General features: G+C 55.0%; 6 protein-coding genes across 6 annotated transcripts; all 6 read left to right on the forward strand.

Moving 5' to 3' along the window:
* Window positions 1–443: 443 nt before the first annotated feature.
* PtrM4_078310 (HC-toxin synthetase) lies at window positions 444–1124 on the forward strand (the record flags this gene model as incomplete). Its single annotated transcript, XM_066106332.1, has 1 exon — window positions 444–1124. The coding sequence occupies one exon, from the start codon at window positions 444–446 to the stop codon at window positions 1122–1124; it is 681 nt and encodes a 226-aa protein (XP_065963270.1).
* A 323-nt stretch (window positions 1125–1447) lies between these two features.
* PtrM4_078320 (EntF, Non-ribosomal peptide synthetase module protein) lies at window positions 1448–3571 on the forward strand (the record flags this gene model as incomplete). The annotated part of the gene is made up of 1 exon (XM_066106333.1): window positions 1448–3571. One exon carries the CDS (start codon window positions 1448–1450, stop codon window positions 3569–3571), a length of 2124 nt encoding a protein of 707 aa, XP_065963271.1.
* Window positions 3572–3693: 122 nt separating this feature from the next.
* On the forward strand, window positions 3694–16105 carry PtrM4_078330 (EntF, Non-ribosomal peptide synthetase module protein; the record flags this gene model as incomplete). Its single annotated transcript, XM_066106334.1, has 2 exons — window positions 3694–6741; window positions 6797–16105. The coding sequence occupies 2 exons, from the start codon at window positions 3694–3696 to the stop codon at window positions 16103–16105; spliced, it is 12357 nt and encodes a 4118-aa protein (XP_065963272.1).
* A 29-nt stretch (window positions 16106–16134) lies between these two features.
* On the forward strand, window positions 16135–18273 carry PtrM4_078340 (EntF, Non-ribosomal peptide synthetase module protein; the record flags this gene model as incomplete). The annotated part of the gene is made up of 1 exon (XM_066106335.1): window positions 16135–18273. One exon carries the CDS (start codon window positions 16135–16137, stop codon window positions 18271–18273), a length of 2139 nt encoding a protein of 712 aa, XP_065963273.1.
* A 131-nt stretch (window positions 18274–18404) lies between these two features.
* On the forward strand, window positions 18405–19976 carry PtrM4_078350 (Condensation multi-domain protein; the record flags this gene model as incomplete). Its single annotated transcript, XM_066106336.1, has 1 exon — window positions 18405–19976. One exon carries the CDS (start codon window positions 18405–18407, stop codon window positions 19974–19976), a length of 1572 nt encoding a protein of 523 aa, XP_065963274.1.
* Window positions 19977–23192: 3216 nt separating this feature from the next.
* PtrM4_078360 (LytE, LysM repeat protein) lies at window positions 23193–23948 on the forward strand (the record flags this gene model as incomplete). Its single annotated transcript, XM_066106337.1, has 2 exons — window positions 23193–23277; window positions 23329–23948. The coding sequence occupies 2 exons, from the start codon at window positions 23193–23195 to the stop codon at window positions 23946–23948; spliced, it is 705 nt and encodes a 234-aa protein (XP_065963275.1).
* Between the last annotated feature and the right edge of the window lie 487 nt (window positions 23949–24435).

A 24435-nucleotide genomic window follows, 5' to 3' on the forward strand; every position in this document is an offset into this window, starting at 1 on the left:
TACTGAGTGTTGCGTTCTTTGCATTTTCTACTCCGGTACTCTTGGCTTTTACACAGGCTTGCTCGGCAAGTCTGTTGCGTCGGTCAGCTGGGTGGTGGACCCCAACGACCACAACAAGCTGGCTCCCCTGGGCGCGGTGGGTGAGCTGCTCGTTGAGGGACCGATCCTGGCGCGCGGCTACCTGAACGACGCAGAGAAGACGGCGGCCGCGTTCATCGACGACCCGGCCTGGCTGCTGGAGGGATGCGACCAGCACGCGGGCCGGCGCGGCCGGCTGTACAAGACCGGCGACCTGGTCACTACATGCAGACGGCAATCTAGTGTACGTCAACCGCAAAGATGCGCAGGTCAAGGTACGCGGGCAGCGGGTGGAGCTTGGGGAGATTGAGCACCACGTGCGCGAGTGCATGCCGGAAGTAGGACGTATGGCGGTAGAAGTGATCATGCCGGGAGACGACAAAGACAAGGCGACGGTGGCTGTCTTTGTGGAACAGAAAGAGGAAGAGGTTTCCGATGGAGACGGCTCCTCTGCACGCGTTTTCTTCCCCTCCCAGGTGGACAGCCAGCTCAGCGAGCGGCTGCCTAGCTACATGGTACCCGGAGTCTACTTTTCAGTCGCGCAGCTTCCCATGACAACGTCGGGTAAGACAGACCGCAAGCGGCTGCGCGAGATTGGGGCTACATTCTCAGCCCAGCAGCTGGCGGAGCTGCGCACGCGCAGCCAGGGACCAAAGCGGCAGCCGTCGACAGACAAGGAGAAGGCAATGCAGCAGCTGTGGGCGCAGGTGCTCAACATCGACGCAGACAGCATCGGGCTGGACGACAGCTTCTTCCGCCTGGGCGGCGACTCGATCGCAGCCATGAAGCTGGTGGCCGAGGCACGCAAGCAGAATGTTCACCTTACCGTCGCAGCCACTTTCCAGCATCCCAGGCTCGTCGATTTGGCCGCTTGGGCTGGCGGAGTAGATCCAGCTGTGGCGCAGAGCATTGTGCCCTTCTCCCTTCTGAACATCAACTCCGACGTCGACACAGCACGTATCCAGGAGGAAGTCGCTGCTGGCTGCAACATAGACAAGGACCTGGTGGAAGACATCTACCCGTGCTCGCGCTTCAGGAGGGCCTGATGTCGCTCACGTCAAAGCGGGCGGGGTGACTATATTATGCAGAGTGTACTAGAGCTGTCAGTCAGCATGGATGAAAGCGCTCTACGGGCGGCGTGGGAGCAGGTTGTGAAGCAATCGATGATGCTACGCACGCGCATCGTGCAGCACAGCAGGTTGGGCCTTCTGCAGGTGGTGGTAGCAGGCGATATACAGTGGATGGAAGCAGACCATCTGGGAACGTACCTGGCAGAGGACAAAGCGGCGTCTATGCAGCGGGCGACTGTCTGGCACGCTACGCTTTTGTCAAGGAGAGAGACGGTGGAAGGCGCTGGTTTGTGTGGACAATGCACCACGCTCTCTACGACGGCTGGTCTCTGCCTCGCATCCTGGGCGCTGTAGAGAAAGCATACAATGGTGGTGTTCTTGAAGAGCGGCCAGGCTTTAACGCTTTCGTCCAGTACCTTAGTCAGCAAGATCAGGAGGCCACTACCAACTACTGGCAGACTACACTCGCCGGCTGCGAGGCGACAATGTTCCCGCCACTTCCCCCATCAATACATCAGCCAGTGGCAAATGCAATGTTAGAGCACCAATGCCCGCCGCTCCCCAGGACAATGGCATCCGATACCACTACATCAACGCTGATCCGCGCGGCGTGGGCTATTGTTGCGGGTAACTACACCAGCTCAGACGACGTCGTCTTTGGCGCCACGGTGACGGGCCGCAACGCGCCGGTGGCAGGCATTGAGGATATAGTGGGCCCGGCAATTGCGACGGTGCCTGTGCGGGTGCGTTTACCAAGAGACTGGACCGTACCAGCCCTCCTTGCTGCTGTGCAACAACAGGCAACCGAGATGATCCCATACGAGCAGACAGGATTGCAGCGGATCGCCAAGATGGGAGCGGATGCGCAGCACGCCTGTGGCTTCCAGACGCTGCTGATAGTGCAGCCAGCTGATGACGGTCTAGAGAGCGACAAGTCACTAGGAAGATGGCAGACCAAGTCAGAGCTGCAGGACTTCACGACTTACGCACTGATGGTGCAGTGCACGCTAGCTACGGAGCGAGTGCAGATCACGGCCAGCTTTGATCCACAGGTCATCGAGCAGTGGCAAGTGCAGAGGATGCTGGGCCAGCTTGGCTTCGTCGCGCAGCAGCTGGCGGAAGCCGGTGGCAAGACGACAGTTGCTGAGATTGATACGCTCACTCCCGAGGACAGACAACAGCTGTGGAAGTGGAATGGAGAGGTTCCTCCGGTGGTGGAGCGGTGCGTGCACGAGCTGTTTGTGGAGCAGGCGCGGGCACGACCTGACGCGGCGGCCATCTGCGCGTGGGACGGCGAGATGAAGTACGGCGAGCTGGACGAGCTGTCGTCCAGGCTGGCCGGCTACCTAGTGGGTTTGGGCGTCGGGCCCGAAGCCATTGTTCCTCTGTGCTTCGAGAAGTCGATGTGGACGGTGGTGGCCATGCTGGCAGTGCTCAAGGCTGGCGGCGCCTTCGCTCCCCTGGACCCAGAACACCCAGCAAGTCGGCACGAGGAGATCTTCCGGCAGACTGGCGCCAGAGTGGTGCTTGCTTCGGCACAGCACTCGACGCTCTGCAGCGGCGGCAACCGCACCGTCGTGGTGGTCAGCGAGGCTGCCATGCGTGAGCTGCCCAGCGAGGCCAGCGAGGCCAGCACAACCGACAAAAGGACGACAACTCGCACAAAGGCACAGCCAGACAACCCTGCCTATGTGCTGTTCACGTCTGGGAGCACGGGAAAGCCCAAGGGCGTGGTGATTGAGCACAGGGCAATATTGACCAGCTGCTTGGGTCACGGAAAAGCCTTTAACCTTACAAGCGACTCGCGCTTTCTCCAATTCTCTTCTTACACGTTCGACGTTAGCATTACCGAGATATGGACTACGCTTCTAGTGGGTGGCTGTACTTGCGTCCCATCAGAAAGCGACAAGAAAGATGATCTTTCGAAAGCAATAAATGCTCTGGACGCGAATTGGGCATACCTCACGTCCACTGTTGCGAAGCTTCTCGATCCAGAGCGCATCCCGGGATTACAAAATCTTATCCTCGGAGCAGAACTTGTAACAGATCACGACTGGAACAGATGGAGCCCTTATGCCCGTCAGATAACTGCATATGGTCCTACTGAGTGTTGCGTTCTTTGCACTTTCTACTCCGGTACTCTTGGCTTTTACACAGGCTTGCTCGGCAAGTCTGTTGCGTCGGTCAGCTGGGTGGTGGACCCCAACGACCACCACAAGCTGGCTCCCCTGGGCGCGGTGGGTGAGCTGCTCGTTGAGGGACCGATCCTGGCGCGCGGCTACCTGAACGACGCAGAGAAGACGGCGGCCGCGTTCATCGACGACCCGGCCTGGCTGCTGGAGGGATGCGACCAGCACGCGGGCCGGCGCGGCCGGCTGTACAAGACCGGCGACCTGGTCACTACGATGCAGACGGCAATCTAGTGTACGTCAACCGCAAAGATGCGCAGGTCAAGGTACGCGGGCAGCGGGTGGAGCTTGGGGAGATTGAGCACCACGTGCGCGAGTGCATGCCGGAAGTAGGACGTATGGCGGTAGAAGTGATCATGCCGGGAGACGACAAAGACAAGGCGACGGTGGCTGTCTTTGTGGAACAGAAAGAGGAAGAGGTTTCCGATGGAGACGGCTCCTCTGCACGCGTTTTCTTCCCCTCCCAGGTGGACAGCCAGCTCAGCGAGCGGCTGCCTAGCTACATGGTACCCGGAGTCTACTTTTCAGTCGCGCAGCTTCCCATGACAACGTCGGGTAAGACAGACCGCAAGCGGCTGCGCGAGATTGGGGCTACATTCTCAGCCCAGCAGCTGGCGGAGCTGCGCACGCGCAGCCAGGGACCAAAGCGGCAGCCGTCGACAGACAAGGAGAAGGCAATGCAGCAGCTGTGGGCGCAGGTGCTCAACATCGACGCAGACAGCATCGGGCTGGACGACAGCTTCTTCCGCCTGGGCGGCGACTCGATCACAGCCATGCAGGTCTCTTCGACCGCGCGGTCGCTCCAAATCTCAGTCACTACAGCCGATATCCTCGAACAGAAAACCATTTCCCGTTTGGCTCACCGCATGTCGCGGAATCACTTCTCTTCCAATCTTGTGATGGAAGACCCAGTGAACAGGCACTTTAGTCTGACGCCGATTCAGGAGCTATATCTCCGGCTCGAGAGCACTGGCAGCGCTTGCTTTGACCAGAGCTTTTTCCTAGAGCTCAGCAGCTTGACAAACCTCGAATCGCTGCGCGCAGCGTTCAAAACCCTTGTTCGACGGCATTCCATGCTCCGAGCTTTGTTCAGCCAGACGGCTGGAGGTAGGTGGCAGCAACATATATCCGATCGCGGTAGTGCCTCCTTTACGGTGGACTATGTGCGGTGCATCGACAGCAAGGACGTTAGTGAAGCGATCCGACAGAGCCGAGACGGGCTGGATGTACAGAATGGTCCTGTGCTGGCAGCAGTCCTGTGCGATCAGGGTCAGCGCCAACTGCTGTTTATCGCCATTCACCACTTGGTGATCGATCTGGTTTCGTGGCGTGTGCTTCTCGAAGAGTTGGAGGACCTGCTTCTCTCGCGGAAGCTTCCCGCTGTGCCCGCCGTCCCCTTTCAAGCCTGGCAGGCTCTCCAAACGGAACATGCTACCAAGCACAAATGCCCTAGTGGCGTGGCTCAAGACGAGGTGGCTTCTGGGGAGTCACTGTCCTACTGGGGCATAGAACCTGATGCTGTCAAACGCGGGAGTGTGGTATCGAAACAGTTTGCACTCAACGAACAGACAACCTCGGCCCTGCTCGGACCCTGCAACGATGTATTTCAGACGCGTCCTGTGGAGCTTATGCTTGCCGCTCTAGCTCATTCTTTTGCTATTGCCTTCTCCGACCGAGCTCCGCCCACCATCTTTAACGAGAGCCACGGCCGCGAGCCTTGGGATGCCGGCATTGATCTCTCTCGCACTGTGGGATGGTTCACGAGCATGCTCCCCATTCAGGTGCCGAGTCACACCAGAGGCGACCTGCTTGAGGTCATCCGGCACACCAAAGATGGCATGCGCAAGTTCCCTGACAACGGCCGATCCTATTTTGCCTCGCGGTTTGCCGATGCTGACACTTCGGATGTGTTCGCGTCCATGTTCCCTGTGGAAGTAATATTCAATTATCAAGGCGTGTACCAGCAGCTCGAGCGCACAGACTCGCTGTTCAAAACCCTGCCAGCTCCGGACGGATGTGAGCCAGCATCGATGTTAGAGGCCCCGAGGTTCGCTTTGTTCGACGTATCTGCGGTTGTCGAAAAGGGGCGCATGCACGTGACTGTTACAAGCGACAGCAAAGCGAAGCGCCAGCAGCAAGTAGCCAACTGGATCGAGCGCTACGAGATGGCCCTGGTTGAGATGGCGACTCTCCTGCAGAAGAAGCATAAGCAATGGACGCTGAGCGACCTGCCACTCGCGTTCAAAACCTACGAAGATCTGGACAGCTTCCAGAACGATACACTTGCAGAGCTTGGCGTCCAACCTGAAGAGGTCGAGGACGTCTTTCCGTGTCTGCCCATGCAGGAGGGGATCCTCATCAGCCAAAGCAGAGATCCAGATGCATATCGGGTATCGTTTATCTTTGAAGTCATACCGACGCAGCAAAACCAGGTCAATTGCACTCGGCTGCAGCAAGCTTGGGAGGCTGTGGTACGCCGGCATTCGCTATTGCGGGCACTGCTGGTCGATAACGTGCCTGGAAGTTTAGGAACCACGAACGTAGTGCTGAAAGATCCACAACCCAGCATATCATTCTTCCGAGCAGCGGGAGACACAGCAACTCTTGCCATGTTCCGCGCCCACCAGGACACTTTAGCTCAGCAAGACAGTGGCCTGCAGCATCGCATGTTCATTTGCCAGCTTGATAATGGAAAGGCCTATCTATGCCTAGATATTAACCACGCCATCTTTGACGCCCACTCTCGCGGCGTCATCTTGCGCGACTTGCAAAGTGCATACAGTGCCAACCTTAATCCAGACAGCGGGCGGTTCCGAGATGTCGTTTCGTATCTAACCCAACAGGAACAGGAGGAGACGCATGCTTACTGGGCAAGGTACCTTGATGGCGTCGAGCCATGCTTTTTCTCTTCGATGGCAGAGCCTCAAGATGTATGCTACAGAGATGGAACAGTGCATGTGCCTGACATTGACGCAAATGCCGTCCATACATTTTGCCAGACATGGGACATCACCATAGCTACTATCATACAGACAGCATGGGCCCTGGTCCTAAGCCGATACACTGGAGCGACGACCCCGTGCTTTGGAAATCTCTCCTCGAGACGGGACTTGCCGGTCGAGGATGTCGCCAATATCTTTGGCCCGCTTATTACAACGATTGCATGCAGAGTGCAGCTGGATGAACATAAGACTGTGATGGATGTGCTGAGGGCAGTGCAGAGCGACTATACAAACAGCCTGCCGCATCAGAACATCTCTCTCGCGAGCGTGCACAGCATGCTTGGGCTGGGGGCGAACGCTTTGTTCAACACAATCCTATCGCTTCAACGGATCGATGACACAATGGCTGTTAACGATTCTGAGATTGATTTCCGCGGTCAGAGCGGATCGGATCCGACTGAGGTGAGTTCATGTATGAGCGGTGATGCATGGCCCCTTACTAACCTGCTGGATGTAGTATGCTATTAGCATAGGGGCTGGATACAATCGCTCTGTGATGGAGATCGAAATCCATTATCAGACCCGCTGCATTGACGATGCCCAAGCCGCCAATCTTGCAGAGAGCTTGAGCCAAGCGATCTATGGCATCATCACAAAAACGACATCCACGATAGGCGACCTACAGATCCTCTCAAAGAGACAGCAGCAACAGCTGTGGAAGTGGAATGGAGAGGTTCCTCCTCTCCAAGCAAGCTACATTCATGAGCTTGTATCAAAGCAAGCAAAGGATTGGCCAGAGTTATGCGCTATCTGCGGATGGGACGGTCAACTTACGTACAGGGAGCTCGACCAGCTATCCACGCAACTTTCTGTTCATCTGAGAGGAGCTGGGGTGAGCTCTGAGGTGCTGGTACCTATATGTTTCGAGAAGTCAATGTGGACGATTGTGGCTATGCTTGGTATTCTTAAGGCTGGCGGAGCCTTTGTACCAATTGATCCTACCCTTCCAAACAGCCGGAGAGAACACATCCTTGGGCGAATCAAGGCTAGGATTGCGCTAGCATCCGAGCAGTACTCGAAGTTGCTCCAGGGACCTGGAAGGACAGTATTCACTGTTAACAAGCCACTCTTGAACAGCCTAGAGACCCAAAACAGCGATACGGTCTTGACGGGAGGATCGGTCCGCTCAAGCGCCTATGTTATGTTCACGTCAGGCAGTACCGGTGAGCCAAAGGGCGTAGTGCTTGAGCATGGAACAGTGTCCACCAGCTGCCTAGCACACGGCAAGAGGATGGAATTTCGGCCAAAAACTCGGGTCTTACAATTCTCTGCATACACCTTCGACGCTTGCATTTTGGAAATCTTTACGACGTTGATTTACGGGGGCTGTGTTTGCACGCCATCTGACAATGACAGGATCAATAATTTAGACAACACCATCAACCAACTCCACATTAATGCGGCCCTACTTACTCCAAGTGTGGCAAATACTTTGGACCCTTTAGCTGTACCGTCCCTTCAACTTCTTGTTTTTATAGGAGAGAAGGTAGAGGAAAAAGACGTTGCTCATTGGGAAGACTCGGTGCGCCTTATGAACGGCTATGGGCCAACAGAGAGCTGCGTTTTGTCCAACATGCACAACATAGTTCCTAGACTCTCACTTGCACAGACAATTGGGACAGCAGTCGGTTCAGTCAGCTGGGTAGTGAATCCTAACGACCATAGCAAACTAGCTCCCCTTGGGGCTGTTGGGGAACTGTTGATTGAAGGACCTACTGTAGCCCGTGGTTATCTGGACGACCCAGAAAAGACAGCAGCAGCATTTATCCGGGATCCCATCTGGCTGGTGTGTGGAACACCTGAATTCCCTGGACGGCATGGCAGAATCTACAAGACTGGAGACTTGGTTAGATATAACCCAGATGGCAGTCTGCACTTCATTGGCCGTAAGGATACACAAATCAAGATTCATGGCCGGAGGATAGAGCTTGGAGAGATCGAATATCACCTTCACGAATGTATCCCTGAGGCGCGACAGGTGGTAGTCGAGGTGATCTCTCCATTTGGAGGAAAAGATAGTAAGATAATAGGCGCATTCCTGCAACTGGAGAATAAGATACGTGATGTATCACTGGTCTCCGAGGAGAGGAACAATGACGCGTTCGCACAGGTGATTCATCCGGCCAAAGCAGATGAAATAGTAAGGGAGCGGCTGCCTAGCTACATGGTACCCGGAGTCTACTTTTCAGTCGCGCAGCTTCCCATGACAACGTCGGGTAAGACAGACCGCAAGCGGCTGCGCGAGATTGGGGCTACATTCTCAGCCCAGCAGCTGGCGGAGCTGCGCACGCGCAGCCAGGGACCAAAGCGGCAGCCGTCGACAGACAAGGAGAAGGCAATGCAGCAGCTGTGGGCGCAGGTGCTCAACATCGACGCAGACAGCATCGGGCTGGACGACAGCTTCTTCCGCCTGGGCGGCGACTCGATCGCAGCCATGAAGCTGGTGGCCGAGGCACGCAAGCAGAATGTTCACCTTACCGTCGCAGCCACTTTCCAGCATCCCAGGCTCGTCGATTTGGCCGCTTGGGCTGGCGGAGTAGATCCAGCTGTGGCGCAGAGCATTGTGCCCTTCTCCCTTCTGAACATCAACTCCGACGTCGACACAGCACGTATCCAGGAGGAAGTCGCTGCTGGCTGCAACATAGACAAGGACCTGGTGGAAGACATCTACCCGTGCTCGCCGCTTCAGGAGGGCCTGATGTCGCTCACGTCAAAGCGGGCGGGTGACTATATTATGCAGAGTGTACTAGAGCTGTCAGTCAGCATGGATGAAAGCGCTCTACGGGCGGCGTGGGAGCAAGTTGTAGCATCTTCGGCAGTGCTGCGCACCAGGATTGTGCAGCACAGCAAGCTGGGCTTGCTGCAGGCTGTTATAGCAGAAGGGGTGCAGTGGATCGAAGCAGATAATCTAGCCACTTACCAGGCAGAGGATAAGTCTGTGACGATGGGGCTGGGTGATCCTCTGGCACGGTATGCACTGATTAAGGAACGCGGTGGTGAGAGGCGCTGGTTTGTATGGACAGTCCACCACGCCTTGTACGACGGCTGGTCGTTGCCTCGCATCGTGGGTGCGGTCGGGAAGGCTTACCAGGGGGCTGTCGTTGAGGAGCAGACTGGTTTCAACGCCTTCATCCAACACCTCTGCCAACAAGATCAAGAGCAGGCTGCAAGGTACTGGCAAGCTACGTTCGCTGAGTGCGAGGCTGTACCGTTTCCGCCACTGCCACCAGCGGTGGAGCAGCCCGTTGCGGATGCGATGTTGGAGCACATATGCCCGCCACTCCCTAAGACAACAGTGTTTGACACTACCACATCGACGCTGCTGCGCGCGGCGTGGGCTATTGTTGCGGGTAACTACACCAGCTCAGACGACGTCGTCTTTGGCGCCACGGTGACTGGACGAAATGCACCAGTTGCAGGCATTGAGGCCATGCTGGGCCCGACCATTGCAACTGTGCCTGTGCGGGTGTGTTTGACAAGAGACTGGACCGTGTCTGCTTTGCTGGAAACGGTGCAGCGGCAGGCGACCGAGATGATTCCCTACGAGCAAACAGGATTGCAGCGGATCGCCAAGATGGGGGTGGATGCGCAGCGTGCCTGCAGCTTTCAGACACTGCTGGTGGTGCAGCCCGCAGAGGACGGGTCCGGCAGCGACGAGGTGCTGGGAGAGTGGCAGAGTAGATCAGAGTTACAGAACTTCACGACTTACGCACTGATGGTGCAGTGCACGCTAGCTACGGAGCGAGTGCAGATCACGGCCAGCTTTGATCCACAGGTCATCGAGCAGTGGCAAGTGCAGAGGATGCTGGGCCAGCTTGGCTTCGTCGCGCAGCAGCTGGCGGAAGCCGGTGGCAAGACGACAGTTGCTGAGATTGATACGCTCACTCCCGAGGACAGACAACAGCTGTGGAAGTGGAATGGAGAGGTTCCTCCTCTCCAAGCAAGCTACATTCATGAGCTTGTATCAAAGCAAGCAAAGGATTGGCCAGAGTTATGCGCTATCTGCGGATGGGACGGTCAACTTACGTACAGGGAGCTCGACCAGCTATCCACGCAACTTTCTGTTCATCTGAGAGGAGCTGGGGTGAGCTCTGAGGTGCTGGTACCTATATGTTTCGAGAAGTCAATGTGGACGATTGTGGCTATGCTTGGTATTCTTAAGGCTGGCGGAGCCTTTGTACCAATTGATCCTACCCTTCCAAACAGCCGGAGAGAACACATCCTTGGGCGAATCAAGGCTAGGATTGCGCTAGCATCCGAGCAGTACTCGAAGTTGCTCCAGGGACCTGGAAGGACAGTATTCACTGTTAACAAGCCACTCTTGAACAGCCTAGAGACCCAAAACAGCGATACGGTCTTGACGGGAGGATCGGTCCGCTCAAGCGCCTATGTTATGTTCACGTCAGGCAGTACCGGTGAGCCAAAGGGCGTAGTGCTTGAGCATGGAACAGTGTCCACCAGCTGCCTAGCACACGGCAAGAGGATGGAATTTCGGCCAAAAACTCGGGTCTTACAATTCTCTGCATACACCTTCGACGCTTGCATTTTGGAAATCTTTACGACGTTGATTTACGGGGGCTGTGTTTGCACGCCATCTGACAATGACAGGATCAATAATTTAGACAACACCATCAACCAACTCCACATTAATGCGGCCCTACTTACTCCAAGTGTGGCAAATACTTTGGACCCTTTAGCTGTACCGTCCCTTCAACTTCTTGTTTTTATAGGAGAGAAGGTAGAGGAAAAAGACGTTGCTCATTGGGAAGACTCGGTGCGCCTTATGAACGGCTATGGGCCAACAGAGAGCTGCGTTTTGTCCAACATGCACAACATAGTTCCTAGACTCTCACTTGCACAGACAATTGGGACAGCAGTCGGTTCAGTCAGCTGGGTAGTGAATCCTAACGACCATAGCAAACTAGCTCCCCTTGGGGCTGTTGGGGAACTGTTGATTGAAGGACCTACTGTAGCCCGTGGTTATCTGGACGACCCAGAAAAGACAGCAGCAGCATTTATCCGGGATCCCATCTGGCTGGTGTGTGGAACACCTGAATTCCCTGGACGGCATGGCAGAATCTACAAGACTGGAGACTTGGTTAGATATAACCCAGATGGCAGTCTGCACTTCATTGGCCGTAAGGATACACAAATCAAGATTCATGGCCGGAGGATAGAGCTTGGAGAGATCGAATATCACCTTCACGAATGTATCCCTGAGGCGCGACAGGTGGTAGTCGAGGTGATCTCTCCATTTGGAGGAAAAGATAGTAAGATAATAGGCGCATTCCTGCAACTGGAGAATAAGATACGTGATGTATCACTGGTCTCCGAGGAGAGGAACAATGACGCGTTCGCACAGGTGATTCATCCGGCCAAAGCAGATGAAATAGTAAGGGAGCGGCTGCCTAGCTACATGGTACCCGGAGTCTACTTTTCAGTCGCGCAGCTTCCCATGACAACGTCGGGTAAGACAGACCGCAAGCGGCTGCGCGAGATTGGGGCTACATTCTCAGCCCAGCAGCTGGCGGAGCTGCGCACGCGCAGCCAGGGACCAAAGCGGCAGCCGTCGACAGACAAGGAGAAGGCAATGCAGCAGCTGTGGGCGCAGGTGCTCAACATCGACGCAGACAGCATCGGGCTGGACGACAGCTTCTTCCGCCTGGGCGGCGACTCGATCGCAGCCATGAAGCTGGTGGCCGAGGCACGCAAGCAGAATGTTCACCTTACCGTCGCAGCCACTTTCCAGCATCCCAGGCTCGTCGATTTGGCCGCTTGGGCTGGCGGAGTAGATCCAGCTGTGGCGCAGAGCATTGTGCCCTTCTCCCTTCTGAACATCAACTCCGACGTCGACACAGCACGTATCCAGGAGGAAGTCGCTGCTGGCTGCAACATAGACAAGGACCTGGTGGAAGACATCTACCCGTGCTCGCCGCTTCAGGAGGGCCTGATGTCGCTCACGTCAAAGCGGGCGGGTGACTATATTATGCAGAGTGTACTAGAGCTGTCAGTCAGCATGGATGAAAGCGCTCTACGGGCGGCGTGGGAGCAGGTTGTGAAGCAATCGATGATGCTACGCACGCGCATCGTGCAGCACAGCAGGTTGGGCCTTCTGCAGGTGGTGGTAGCAGGCGATATACAGTGGATGGAAGCAGACCATCTGGGAACGTACCTGGCAGAGGACAAAGCGGCGTCTATGCAGCCGGGCGACTGTCTGGCACGCTACGCTTTTGTCAAGGAGAGAGACGGTGGAAGGCGCTGGTTTGTGTGGACAATGCACCACGCTCTCTACGACGGCTGGTCTCTGCCTCGCATCCTGGGCGCTGTAGAGAAAGCATACAATGGTGGTGTTCTTGAAGAGCGGCCAGGCTTTAACGCTTTCGTCCAGTACCTTAGTCAGCAAGATCAGGAGGCCACTACCAACTACTGGCAGACTACACTCGCCGGCTGCGAGGCGACAATGTTCCCGCCACTTCCCCCATCAATACATCAGCCAGTGGCAAATGCAATGTTAGAGCACCAATGCCCGCCGCTCCCCAGGACAATGGCATCCGATACCACTACATCAACGCTGATCCGCGCGGCGTGGGCTATTGTTGCGGGTAACTACACCAGCTCAGACGACGTCGTCTTTGGCGCCACGGTGACGGGCCGCAACGCGCCGGTGGCAGGCATTGAGGATATAGTGGGCCCGGCAATTGCGACGGTGCCTGTGCGGGTGCGTTTACCAAGAGACTGGACCGTACCAGCCCTCCTTGCTGCTGTGCAACAACAGGCAACCGAGATGATCCCATACGAGCAGACAGGATTGCAGCGGATCGCCAAGATGGGAGCGGATGCGCAGCACGCCTGTGGCTTCCAGACGCTGCTGATAGTGCAGCCAGCTGATGACGGTCTAGAGAGCGACAAGTCACTAGGAAGATGGCAGACCAAGTCAGAGCTGCAGGACTTCACGACTTACGCACTGATGGTGCAGTGCACGCTAGCTACGGAGCGAGTGCAGATCACGGCCAGCTTTGATCCACAGGTCATCGAGCAGTGGCAAGTGCAGAGGATGCTGGGCCAGCTTGGCTTCGTCGCGCAGCAGCTGGCGGAAGCCGGTGGCAAGACGACAGTTGCTGAGATTGATACGCTCACTCCCGAGGACAGACAACAGCTGTGGAAGTGGAATGGAGAGGTTCCTCCGGTGGTGGAGCGGTGCGTGCACGAGCTGTTTGTGGAGCAGGCGCGGGCACGACCTGACGCGGCGGCCATCTGCGCGTGGGACGGCGAGATGAAGTACGGCGAGCTGGACGAGCTGTCGTCCAGGCTGGCCGGCTACCTAGTGGGTTTGGGCGTCGGGCCCGAAGCCATTGTTCCTCTGTGCTTCGAGAAGTCGATGTGGACGGTGGTGGCCATGCTGGCAGTGCTCAAGGCTGGCGGCGCCTTCGCTCCCCTGGACCCAGAACACCCAGCAAGTCGGCACGAGGAGATCTTCCGGCAGACTGGCGCCAGAGTGGTGCTTGCTTCGGCACAGCACTCGACGCTCTGCAGCGGCGGCAACCGCACCGTCGTGGTGGTCAGCGAGGCTGCCATGCGTGAGCTGCCCAGCGAGGCCAGCGAGGCCAGCACAACCGACAAAAGGACGACAACTCGCACAAAGGCACAGCCAGACAACCCTGCCTATGTGCTGTTCACGTCTGGGAGCACGGGAAAGCCCAAGGGCGTGGTGATTGAGCACAGGGCAATATTGACCAGCTGCTTGGGTCACGGAAAAGCCTTTAACCTTACAAGCGACTCGCGCTTTCTCCAATTCTCTTCTTACACGTTCGACGTTAGCATTATCGAGATATGGACTATGCTTCTAGTGGGTGGCTGTACTTGCGTCCCATCAGAAAGCGACAAGAAAGATGATCTTTCGAAAGCAATAAATGCTCTGGACGCGAATTGGGCATTCCTCACGCCTACTGTTGCGAAGCTTCTCGATCCAGAGCGCATCCCGGGATTACAAAATCTTATCCTCGGAGCAGAACTTGTAACAGATCACGACTGGAACAGATGGAGCCCTTATGCCCTTCAGATAACTGCATATGGTCCTACTGAGTGTTGCGTTCTTTGCATTTTCTACTCCGGTACTCTTGGCTTTTACACAGGCTTGCTCGGCAAGTCTGTTGCGTCGGTCAGCTGGGTGGTGGACCCCAACGACCACAACAAGCTGGCTCCCCTGGGCGCCGTGGGTGAGCTGCTCGTTGAGGGACCGATCCTGGCGCGCGGCTACCTGAACGACGCAGAGAAGACGGCGGCCGCGTTCATCGACGACCCGGCCTGGCTGCTGGAGGGATGCGACCAGCACGCGGGCCGGCGCGGCCGGCTGTACAAGACCGGCGACCTGGTGCACTACGATGCAGACGGCAATCTAGTGTACGTCAACCGCAAAGATGCGCAGGTCAAGGTACGCGGGCAGCGGGTGGAGCTTGGGGAGATTGAGCACCACGTGCGCGAGTGCATGCCGGAAGTAGGACGTATGGCGGTAGAAGTGATCATGCCGGGAGACGACAAAGACAAGGCGACGGTGGCTGTCTTTGTGGAACAGAAAGAGGAAGAGGTTTCCGATGGAGACGGCTCCTCTGCACGCGTTTTCTTCCCCTCCCAGGTGGACAGCCAGCTCAGCGAGCGGCTGCCTAGCTACATGGTACCCGGAGTCTACTTTTCAGTCGCGCAGCTTCCCATGACAACGTCGGGTAAGACAGACCGCAAGCGGCTGCGCGAGATTGGGGCTACATTCTCAGCCCAGCAGCTGGCGGAGCTGCGCACGCGCAGCCAGGGACCAAAGCGGCAGCCGTCGACAGACAAGGAGAAGGCAATGCAGCAGCTGTGGGCGCAGGTGCTCAACATCGACGCAGACAGCATCGGGCTGGACGACAGCTTCTTCCGCCTGGGCGGCGACTCGATCGCAGCCATGAAGCTGGTGGCCGAGGCACGCAAGCAGAATGTTCACCTTACCGTCGCAGCCACTTTCCAGCATCCCAGGCTCGTCGATTTGGCCGCTTGGGCTGGCGGAGTAGATCCAGCTGTGGCGCAGAGCATTGTGCCCTTCTCCCTTCTGAACATCAACTCCGACGTCGACACAGCACGTATCCAGGAGGAAGTCGCTGCTGGCTGCAACATAGACAAGGACCTGGTGGAAGACATCTACCCGTGCTCGCCGCTTCAGGAGGGCCTGATGTCGCTCACGTCAAAGCGGGCGGGTGACTATATTATGCAGAGTGTACTAGAGCTGTCAGTCAGCATGGATGAAAGCGCTCTACGGGCGGCGTGGGAGCAGGTTGTGAAGCAATCGATGATGCTACGCACGCGCATCGTGCAGCACAGCAGGTTGGGCCTTCTGCAGGTGGTGGTAGCAGGCGATATACAGTGGATGGAAGCAGACCATCTGGGAACGTACCTGGCAGAGGACAAAGCGGCGTCTATGCAGCCGGGCGACTGTCTGGCACGCTACGCTTTTGTCAAGGAGAGAGACGGTGGAAGGCGCTGGTTTGTGTGGACAATGCACCACGCTCTCTACGACGGCTGGTCTCTGCCTCGCATCCTGGGCGCTGTAGAGAAAGCATACAATGGTGGTGTTCTTGAAGAGCGGCCAGGCTTTAACGCTTTCGTCCAGTACCTTAGTCAGCAAGATCAGGAGGCCACTACCAACTACTGGCAGACTACACTCGCCGGCTGCGAGGCGACAATGTTCCCGCCACTTCCCCATCAATACATCAGCCAGTGGCAAATGCAATGTTAGAGCACCAATGCCCGCCGCTCCCCAGGACAATGGCATCCGATACCACTACATCAACGCTGATCCGCGCGGCGTGGGCTATTGTTGCGGGTAACTACACCAGCTCAGACGACGTCGTCTTTGGCGCCACGGTGACGGGCCGCAACGCGCCGGTGGCAGGCATTGAGGATATAGTGGGCCCGGCAATTGCGACGGTGCCTGTGCGGGTGCGTTTACCAAGAGACTGGACCGTACCAGCCCTCCTTGCTGCTGTGCAACAACAGGCAACCGAGATGATCCCATACGAGCAGACAGGATTGCAGCGGATCGCCAAGATGGGAGCGGATGCGCAGCACGCCTGTGGCTTCCAGACGCTGCTGATAGTGCAGCCAGCTGATGACGGTCTAGAGAGCGACAAGTCACTAGGAAGATGGCAGACCAAGTCAGAGCTGCAGGACTTCACGACTTACGCACTGATGGTGCAGTGCACGCTAGCTACGGAGCGAGTGCAGATCACGGCCAGCTTTGATCCACAGGTCATCGAGCAGTGGCAAGTGCAGAGGATGCTGGGCCAGCTTGGCTTCGTCGCGCAGCAGCTGGCGGAAGCCGGTGGCAAGACGACAGTTGCTGAGATTGATACGCTCACTCCCGAGGACAGACAACAGCTGTGGAAGTGGAATGGAGAGGTTCCTCCGGTGGTGGAGCGGTGCGTGCACGAGCTGTTTGTGGAGCAGGCGCGGGCACGACCTGACGCGGCGGCCATCTGCGCGTGGGACGGCGAGATGAAGTACGGCGAGCTGGACGAGCTGTCGTCCAGGCTGGCCGGCTACCTAGTGGGTTTGGGCGTCGGGCCCGAAGCCATTGTTCCTCTGTGCTTCGAGAAGTCGATGTGGACGGTGGTGGCCATGCTGGCAGTGCTCAAGGCTGGCGGCGCCTTCGCTCCCCTGGACCCAGAACACCCAGCAAGTCGGCACGAGGAGATCTTCCGGCAGACTGGCGCCAGAGTGGTGCTTGCTTCGGCACAGCACTCGACGCTCTGCAGCGGCGGCAACCGCACCGTCGTGGTGGTCAGCAAGGCCTCTTTCGATAGACTGTCAAGCGCAAGCGACAAGGCCAACGTGATATCGAAGCCAAGTAGTATTGCGTACGTCATGTTCACTTCAGGCAGCACAGGAACACCCAAAGGAGTCGTCCTAGAACACAGAGCAATTTCAACAAGCTGTCTCACCCATGGAGAGGCGTTTGGCTTCTCGCCTAGCACTCGAAGCCTTCAGTTTGCTGCCTACACCTTTGACGCGTGCATCACGGAGATCATCACGGCCCTTTTGTTTGGCGCATGCATTTGCGTTCCCTCCGAGCTGGACAGACGCAACGACTTGTCGAACATTTCAAACACCTTGAAAGTAAGTTGGGCATTGCTTACGCCAACGGTTGCACGAACACTTGACCCCAAAACAATTCCATCGCTCAGAACCTTGGTACTTGGGGGTGAGCAGGTGAGCCGCGTTGACTGGGAAAGGTGGAGTCATCTTGAAAAGCAGATAACTGGATATGGTCCTTCTGAGTGCTGCGTTCTTTGCAATTTCTACTCCGGTACTCTTGGCTTTTACACAGGCTTGCTCGGCAAGTCTGTTGCGTCGGTCAGCTGGGTGGTGGACCCCAACGACCACAACAAGCTGGCTCCCCTGGGCGCCGTGGGTGAGCTGCTCGTTGAGGGACCGATCCTGGCGCGCGGCTACCTGAACGACGCAGAGAAGACGGCGGCCGCGTTCATCGACGACCCGGCCTGGCTGCTGGAGGGATGCGACCAGCACGCGGGCCGGCGCGGCCGGCTGTACAAGACCGGCGACCTGGTGCACTACGATGCAGACGGCAATCTAGTGTACGTCAACCGCAAAGATGCGCAGGTCAAGGTACGCGGGCAGCGGGTGGAGCTTGGGGAGATTGAGCACCACGTGCGCGAGTGCATGCCGGAAGTAGGACGTATGGCGGTAGAAGTGATCATGCCGGGAGACGACAAAGACAAGGCGACGGTGGCTGTCTTTGTGGAACAGAAAGAGGAAGAGGTTTCCGATGGAGACGGCTCCTCTGCACGCGTTTTCTTCCCTCCCAGGTGGACAGCCAGCTCAGCGAGCGGCTGCCTAGCTACATGGTACCCGGAGTCTACTTTTCAGTCGCGCAGCTTCCCATGACAACGTCGGGTAAGACAGACCGCAAGCGGCTGCGCGAGATTGGGGCTACATTCTCAGCCCAGCAGCTGGCGGAGCTGCGCACGCGCAGCCAGGGACCAAAGCGGCAGCCGTCGACAGACAAGGAGAAGGCAATGCAGCAGCTGTGGGCGCAGGTGCTCAACATCGACGCAGACAGCATCGGGCTGGACGACAGCTTCTTCCGCCTGGGCGGCGACTCGATCGCAGCCATGAAGCTGGTGGCCGAGGCACGCAAGCAGAATGTTCACCTTACCGTCGCATCCATCTTCCGAGCTCCAGTCTTAGTTGATCTTGCCATTCATTTTCAGACTTCTTATTATCCGGCCTATCGATCCCCGGCCCAGTTCTCTCTAATAGATCCTGATCTCTTAGAGCGTATAACTTCCTTTGGCATGCAATTTCAGCCTCCTGCACCTGTTGATGCCGTCGAAGACATTCGAAAAGCCACATCCACCCAGAGAAGATACCTTACTGCGTCTGAACTCATCCCTCGTCCGACTTTGAACTATTTCTTTCTCGATCTCGATCCAAGCTTAGATGTGGCCCGTTTAGAGAACAGCTGCCGTTTGCTTGCACGTCATTTCGTAATTCTTCGGACACATTTTGCCTACTTTCAAGGCCACCTACTACAGATCGTTCTTCGCAAATTCGAAGTACCGTTTGAGACAATTGAGGTCAGTGGGCCTATTGAAGACGACTCAAATGCTGTGGTTCTACGCGACATCAGTCATTCATCAACGCTCGGCGTACCGACTTCGTTTATCTTTGTCCAGAATCCCTTGAAGGCCGCTCGACTAATCATTCGTCTGTCTCATGCTCAGTACGATGGCGTGTGTTTTCCAATCATTCTCGACACGCTCGCATCGCTCTATCGTGGCGATCCTTTAAGCACTCCCCTGGACTTCTCAGCCTATGTTGCATACTCTCATCAAAGAGCCCCCATATCTATCCAGTATTGGAAAAACCTTCTCAGAGGCTCACACGTCACCAGAGTTCCCCCGAACCTGTCTATGACGGCTAGCAACAACAGAGGACCATCCAAAATCTTCCAAGAACGTTCCATACTCATACCTCAGCTCCCTGACCGAATAACCACTGCGTCTCTTGTCAGTTCTGCTTGGGCAATAGTTTTTTCTCACATCAGCGGACAGAGTGATGTAGTCTACGGATACTTTGTCGCCGGAAGAAACTCCAATATCCCAAGCATTACAGATATAGTCGGTCCCTGCGTCAACATCATTCCAGTTCGGGTGGATGTCTCTGCAGCGAGAACAGCAACGAACCTTCTCCTTTCCATCCAAGAACAGCATATTTCCCTTGGAGAATCAGACTCCCTTGATTTCGATGAACTCGTCGAAAAATGCACCGATTGGGATGCTGATACGACTTTCGATTCGTATCTTCAACATGAAGGCCATCAACAAAATTCCAATTTCGAAATCGCCGGAGGATCATCCAAGCTACAATTCTTCCAAAACCCTTTTGTAATACCACCCAAGCTATTCGTCTTCTCTCAAATGCAGGCTGGCATTTTAAATGTCTCAATCACTAGTAGTACGCATTTCCTCACGGTCTCATTTGTGGAGAAGTTATTGAATATGCTTTGCGAAGTAATCTTGAAGCTATCAGTTAACACTCAGATGACAATAGAGTCATGCAAGCTCTCTTTGTCGTCCTATACCTAGTTACACAGGGTGTTTTGGACTATTACATTCTTCCTGAGAGCACCTTATCTCGCATGCCATCTTTTCAACAAAATGGCCGCAAATTTTCAGCAAACACTATCATAGGTGACTCGTGAATAAGAGCATGGAACCTAATGCAGAGAAATATTCACACTGGATTACCTGCTGGAGAGCCGATACTGCATACCTCATTCAACATGAGGATTTTTTTGTTTGGTTTTTTTGTAATTTGATTTGTTTTTTAATTCGCCAAAGCACAAGTAGTGAACTACCTATAGAAATAATCGGATATCTTTTGCCAAACATGAGCATCGTTATCCATTTCAAGAAAAAAACAGCATGAAATACCTACTCGGGCCCAACGGCTGCTGTAGCAGAATTTCAATGAAATTGCCCGTGCTCCGCACGGGCCTATCACCTCAACGATAATAATCACCTCTGTTGGCAGGGCTTTAACACAGGCATTCATCGATATATCGGTCGTAAAATACTTGTATTGGGGTCTCTTGCGAACCCTCTACAGGGTTCGCACGATGATAAGAAACGCGGGGTGGACTAATCCGCTAGAGGCTTAGCCCACAGCGCTAAGCTCTTCGCGCTCGATGTTTCCACAACATCAATAATAACTGTCAGATATGAGGTAGTATTTGGTAGAAGGGAGCGGAGTTGAAGATAGCACGTTCCATAGACCCCTTAGTCCCAAGAAGGACTAGGACAGGGCAGACTTCCGCCTCATCCCTCGCAAGACTGCAACACACAACAATACACACATTGAACCCCAATCATCACCATTGTTGACACGGCAAAGGTGTCGAATATCACTGTCGTTGCAACGAACAAAGTATATGATATTTGATTAGTAGTGAGCAAGAGCTGGGTGGAGAGATCTCCATATGTACGGGTGCGAGCTGAGCGGGAAGCTTGGTCTACCTAGTGGTCCAAGCTTCCGGCCCGGAAAAACTCGCCGGGCTGGCTGTACGCGCATGTCCCGACACACTGAGAAGGAGGTTACAGCTGTAAAGGCTATCAAAATTGATGTAGATAATGAGTGGGAGGATATCAGTGAATAGGCTGTCAAAACAGTAAATGCCAAGACCTGTGGTGCGTCAGTGCGCTGTCTACCCCTGTCGCGAAGACTTTTGACGCGCTCCTCCGTAGCCTTGCAGCAGGATGCGGAACGATTCACGGTGTGTCGTTCGCCAAGGAACACTCGGATGCCATTTCCACACACTCACGCGGAGTAATTTCCCGGGCGGATAGACACGGCTATGATGCAGAGGCACCGAACTGGTTGTTGATAATAGCATTGACCATATCGGCTCTCTGACACTTCGCTCTCATATGTATTGACACACGACTAATTAATTGCGATGGTATAGGTCAGAGTCGTGAAGAGGTGCGTCCCACTGGCAAGTCAACGTCAAAGTTCTCGTGCGTCATGCTTGGCGGCCGTAACCAAGTTAGGCGGGTACGAACAACAGTCGCACCGAAATTGCGGTATACTAACCAACCCCTGCATAACGGTTCGACACTGAGCTGGGGAACATCCTTAGCAGCTCCTTTCCGCTGTCTCCGTCAAGGGAAGCCCCTGTTGAACTTGAAATTTCAATGTGTGGACCTGCCATCTGGCTAACAATGATAGTCGTCTAGTAATACCCTAAGAAACTTCTCTCATCACGCTCATTTCGACATGCTGGCTGTGTCACACCGCATGTTATTGGTAGCGCGAGATCTTCCATCTGGAGCGTCCTTCGTCTCCATGCCCTGTTGGACCAGCGGGCCAACTAAGTCCGAATAGGGGCGTATTTGCCAATCGCGACCGTAAGCAATCTGACTGATACCCGTCACCTGCTCCGAGTTCTCGGAGTGATCATCATCATCACAAGGAACTCAAAGTCTGATTGCTCAACACGGGCAAACTGAATTTCAACTTCATCAGATACTAGATGACTCTCGAAGAAGACGGAAGACGAAAGACAGAATGGCGTGTCTGTGGTGCATGTGGTAGTGCCAAGCCTCCCCATCATATACATGTTCTGAAAACCTTACCCCGACAGTCTTACCGGCAGCATCGTGGCAGCGATCATTTACGACCCGAGGGCGCTCGAAATGCCTTGTTACGTATGCATGCCATTTGGCGGTCCGTTTCCATTACTATCATGACAATCCCCTGAACAGTCCATACCGCTTCATAATATGTAAGTATGTACAACCGTGATGGGTGATTCACCGCCATGCGAGTTCCGCCCTGGGAACAGACATCGAATAATCGGCCTCGGGCTGTTGTACAGGTGCTTGTGGACCGTGGTATCAGGGTACCCCGGTCATCCGTAGGGCGCCCCAGATGCTTGACTCAGGAATTGCCGATAATCCTAATGAACGAGAAAATTCCTACCAACCCCGTAGCTCCAAGCGAGACTATGCCACATCTGGAAAAGCAATAACGTCGAGCACATGCGTCTCGTAAATGTTCGAGAAAGGGTACAGGAACTCGCAATGAGGATGCATACAGTCAGTCATCAATTTAGTCTCATAAACCGATTGTGATTCAAGCAACAAGACCACCACACAACAAAAGCTCCATAATACCCTAAGTCCACGACACCTTCGGATGCGTAGTTGTTTAAGGAAACATGCATGCTATCTTGTTGGCTGGCAGGCGGTACCGGAACCATTCCTCGTATCTACAAATCATGCTGAGGGAGCACTGCTCTTGTTACCAGTCGTATGCCCATGACCAGCCCCTGACGGATCTGCCAACCGGGTAGTATTGCCCGTCAGTCCGTGAAGCCGTAAGCCGACAAGTCTGACGAGCATGACTAAAGTTCCAAACGAAATGAGTGTGAGGTGTATTCTGCATGCTTGGAAGGCAACGGCCAATCTTGTTGCCATGGAGCGACATTAAACCGAGTCCGCGTGACGATCTCGTCCAAGTCGTCGAAAGATGTGGGAGAATGCGGCTTACAGTAAGCACCGAAGCCGTGTTGCATTTTGATGATCAGACTAAAAATATGCCATCATGCTGGGCAGAGACAAGAGTAAGGGGGCACAAGTATTTAGTATATAAGTACTCATCTTTCGCATCTCTTACCGATTCTTCACAGCTACTATTGCCTACCGCCTGCCTTCACTGTCTTTACCACACTCCTTACCCACACTCTTTTACATACACATTAATTGTCCGGTCTTATTTGAACCTTTAACTCAACAATCAAAATGAAGTCCACTTTCTTCGCCACCGCCGCCTTCTTGATCGCTTCCGTTAGCGCCGCACCCGCAGGTCAAAACGCCCAGGCCAGCTGTAAGTTCAGACAACGCTTCCCAGACTTCCAGTGTACTAAACAACGAACAGGCGAGGCGAAATTCGGGCCCCTCCCTTGCGGCTCTACCAGTGGTGTGCCATACAACGTCACGAGCGGCGACACTTTGACCAAGATCGCTGGACAATTCAAGAGTGGTATCTGCGATATTGCGCGTTACAACAACATCACCGACGAAAACATCGACAAGCTAGAGATTGGCCAAGCTTTGATCGTCCCCCAAGGCTGTGCCGCTGGCAAGGCCGACAACACCACCTGCGTCAAGAACCGCGTCGTGGCCACCGGTACCGAGACTTGTGTCAAGGGTCTGTCTGTCGACCCACCAGTCTACGTTGTCATTCCTGGTGATACCACCCTTGGCATCGCCAACAGCTTCGCCCTTACCCTCGACGCCCTTGAGGCCCCCAACCGTGGTGCGATCCAGAACTTCGACACAATTGCCGTCAACACTACGTTCGCCGTTCCTATCTGCCAGGGCTGCAGGTGCGACAACGAGCAATACACTATCAAGAGCGGCGACACCTTCTCTGCCATTGCCGAGAGCAGGGGTCTCGTTGTTGGTCAAGTTCTTGCTGCCAACCCCATGGTTATCCCCACCTCGCTCCAGATTGGTCAGGTCGTCAACGCCCCCAAGTGCCAGTGTGCTTTTTAAGCGTCACGACAAGGCATCGGTCTGTTAACCAGAGGATGAAAAGGATTCTGTGGTTCATGGCAGACGTAGTTTTATACACACGGCAGTAGTCAGTGTGAGCGACAAGCGAAATGCCTAGATGAGCTGAACTTCTCGTCTGCCAGCCCTCGCATCATAAACACAATACTTTAGAATAATCAGTAGATTGAATTAATAACTCTTTTCTGTTATTCTAACTCTTTCTCCATACTCCACTTTTTCAACCCATTACTGCCGATTTGTCTCTTGATGCGAGTCCATTTCGAAGTGACTGATACGCCGTGTTTTTGCTCGTTGCTAATAATTGCACACTTCATCGTATACCTTACAATGGTGAACTGCGGCTTGAAACTTCAAGTGAGCCATGACAACATGTGCAACTGCAGTAGGGAGACATAGAGTAGTTAGATAGCCAGGCAATGTGACAGAGGAACAGTGAAAGAAGAAGTTGCCATTCAGTGTCCCCTGT

Source organism: Pyrenophora tritici-repentis, chromosome 3, assembly GCF_003171515.1.
Source record: "Pyrenophora tritici-repentis strain M4 chromosome 3, whole genome shotgun sequence".
Lineage (NCBI taxonomy): Eukaryota > Fungi > Ascomycota > Dothideomycetes > Pleosporales > Pleosporaceae > Pyrenophora > Pyrenophora tritici-repentis.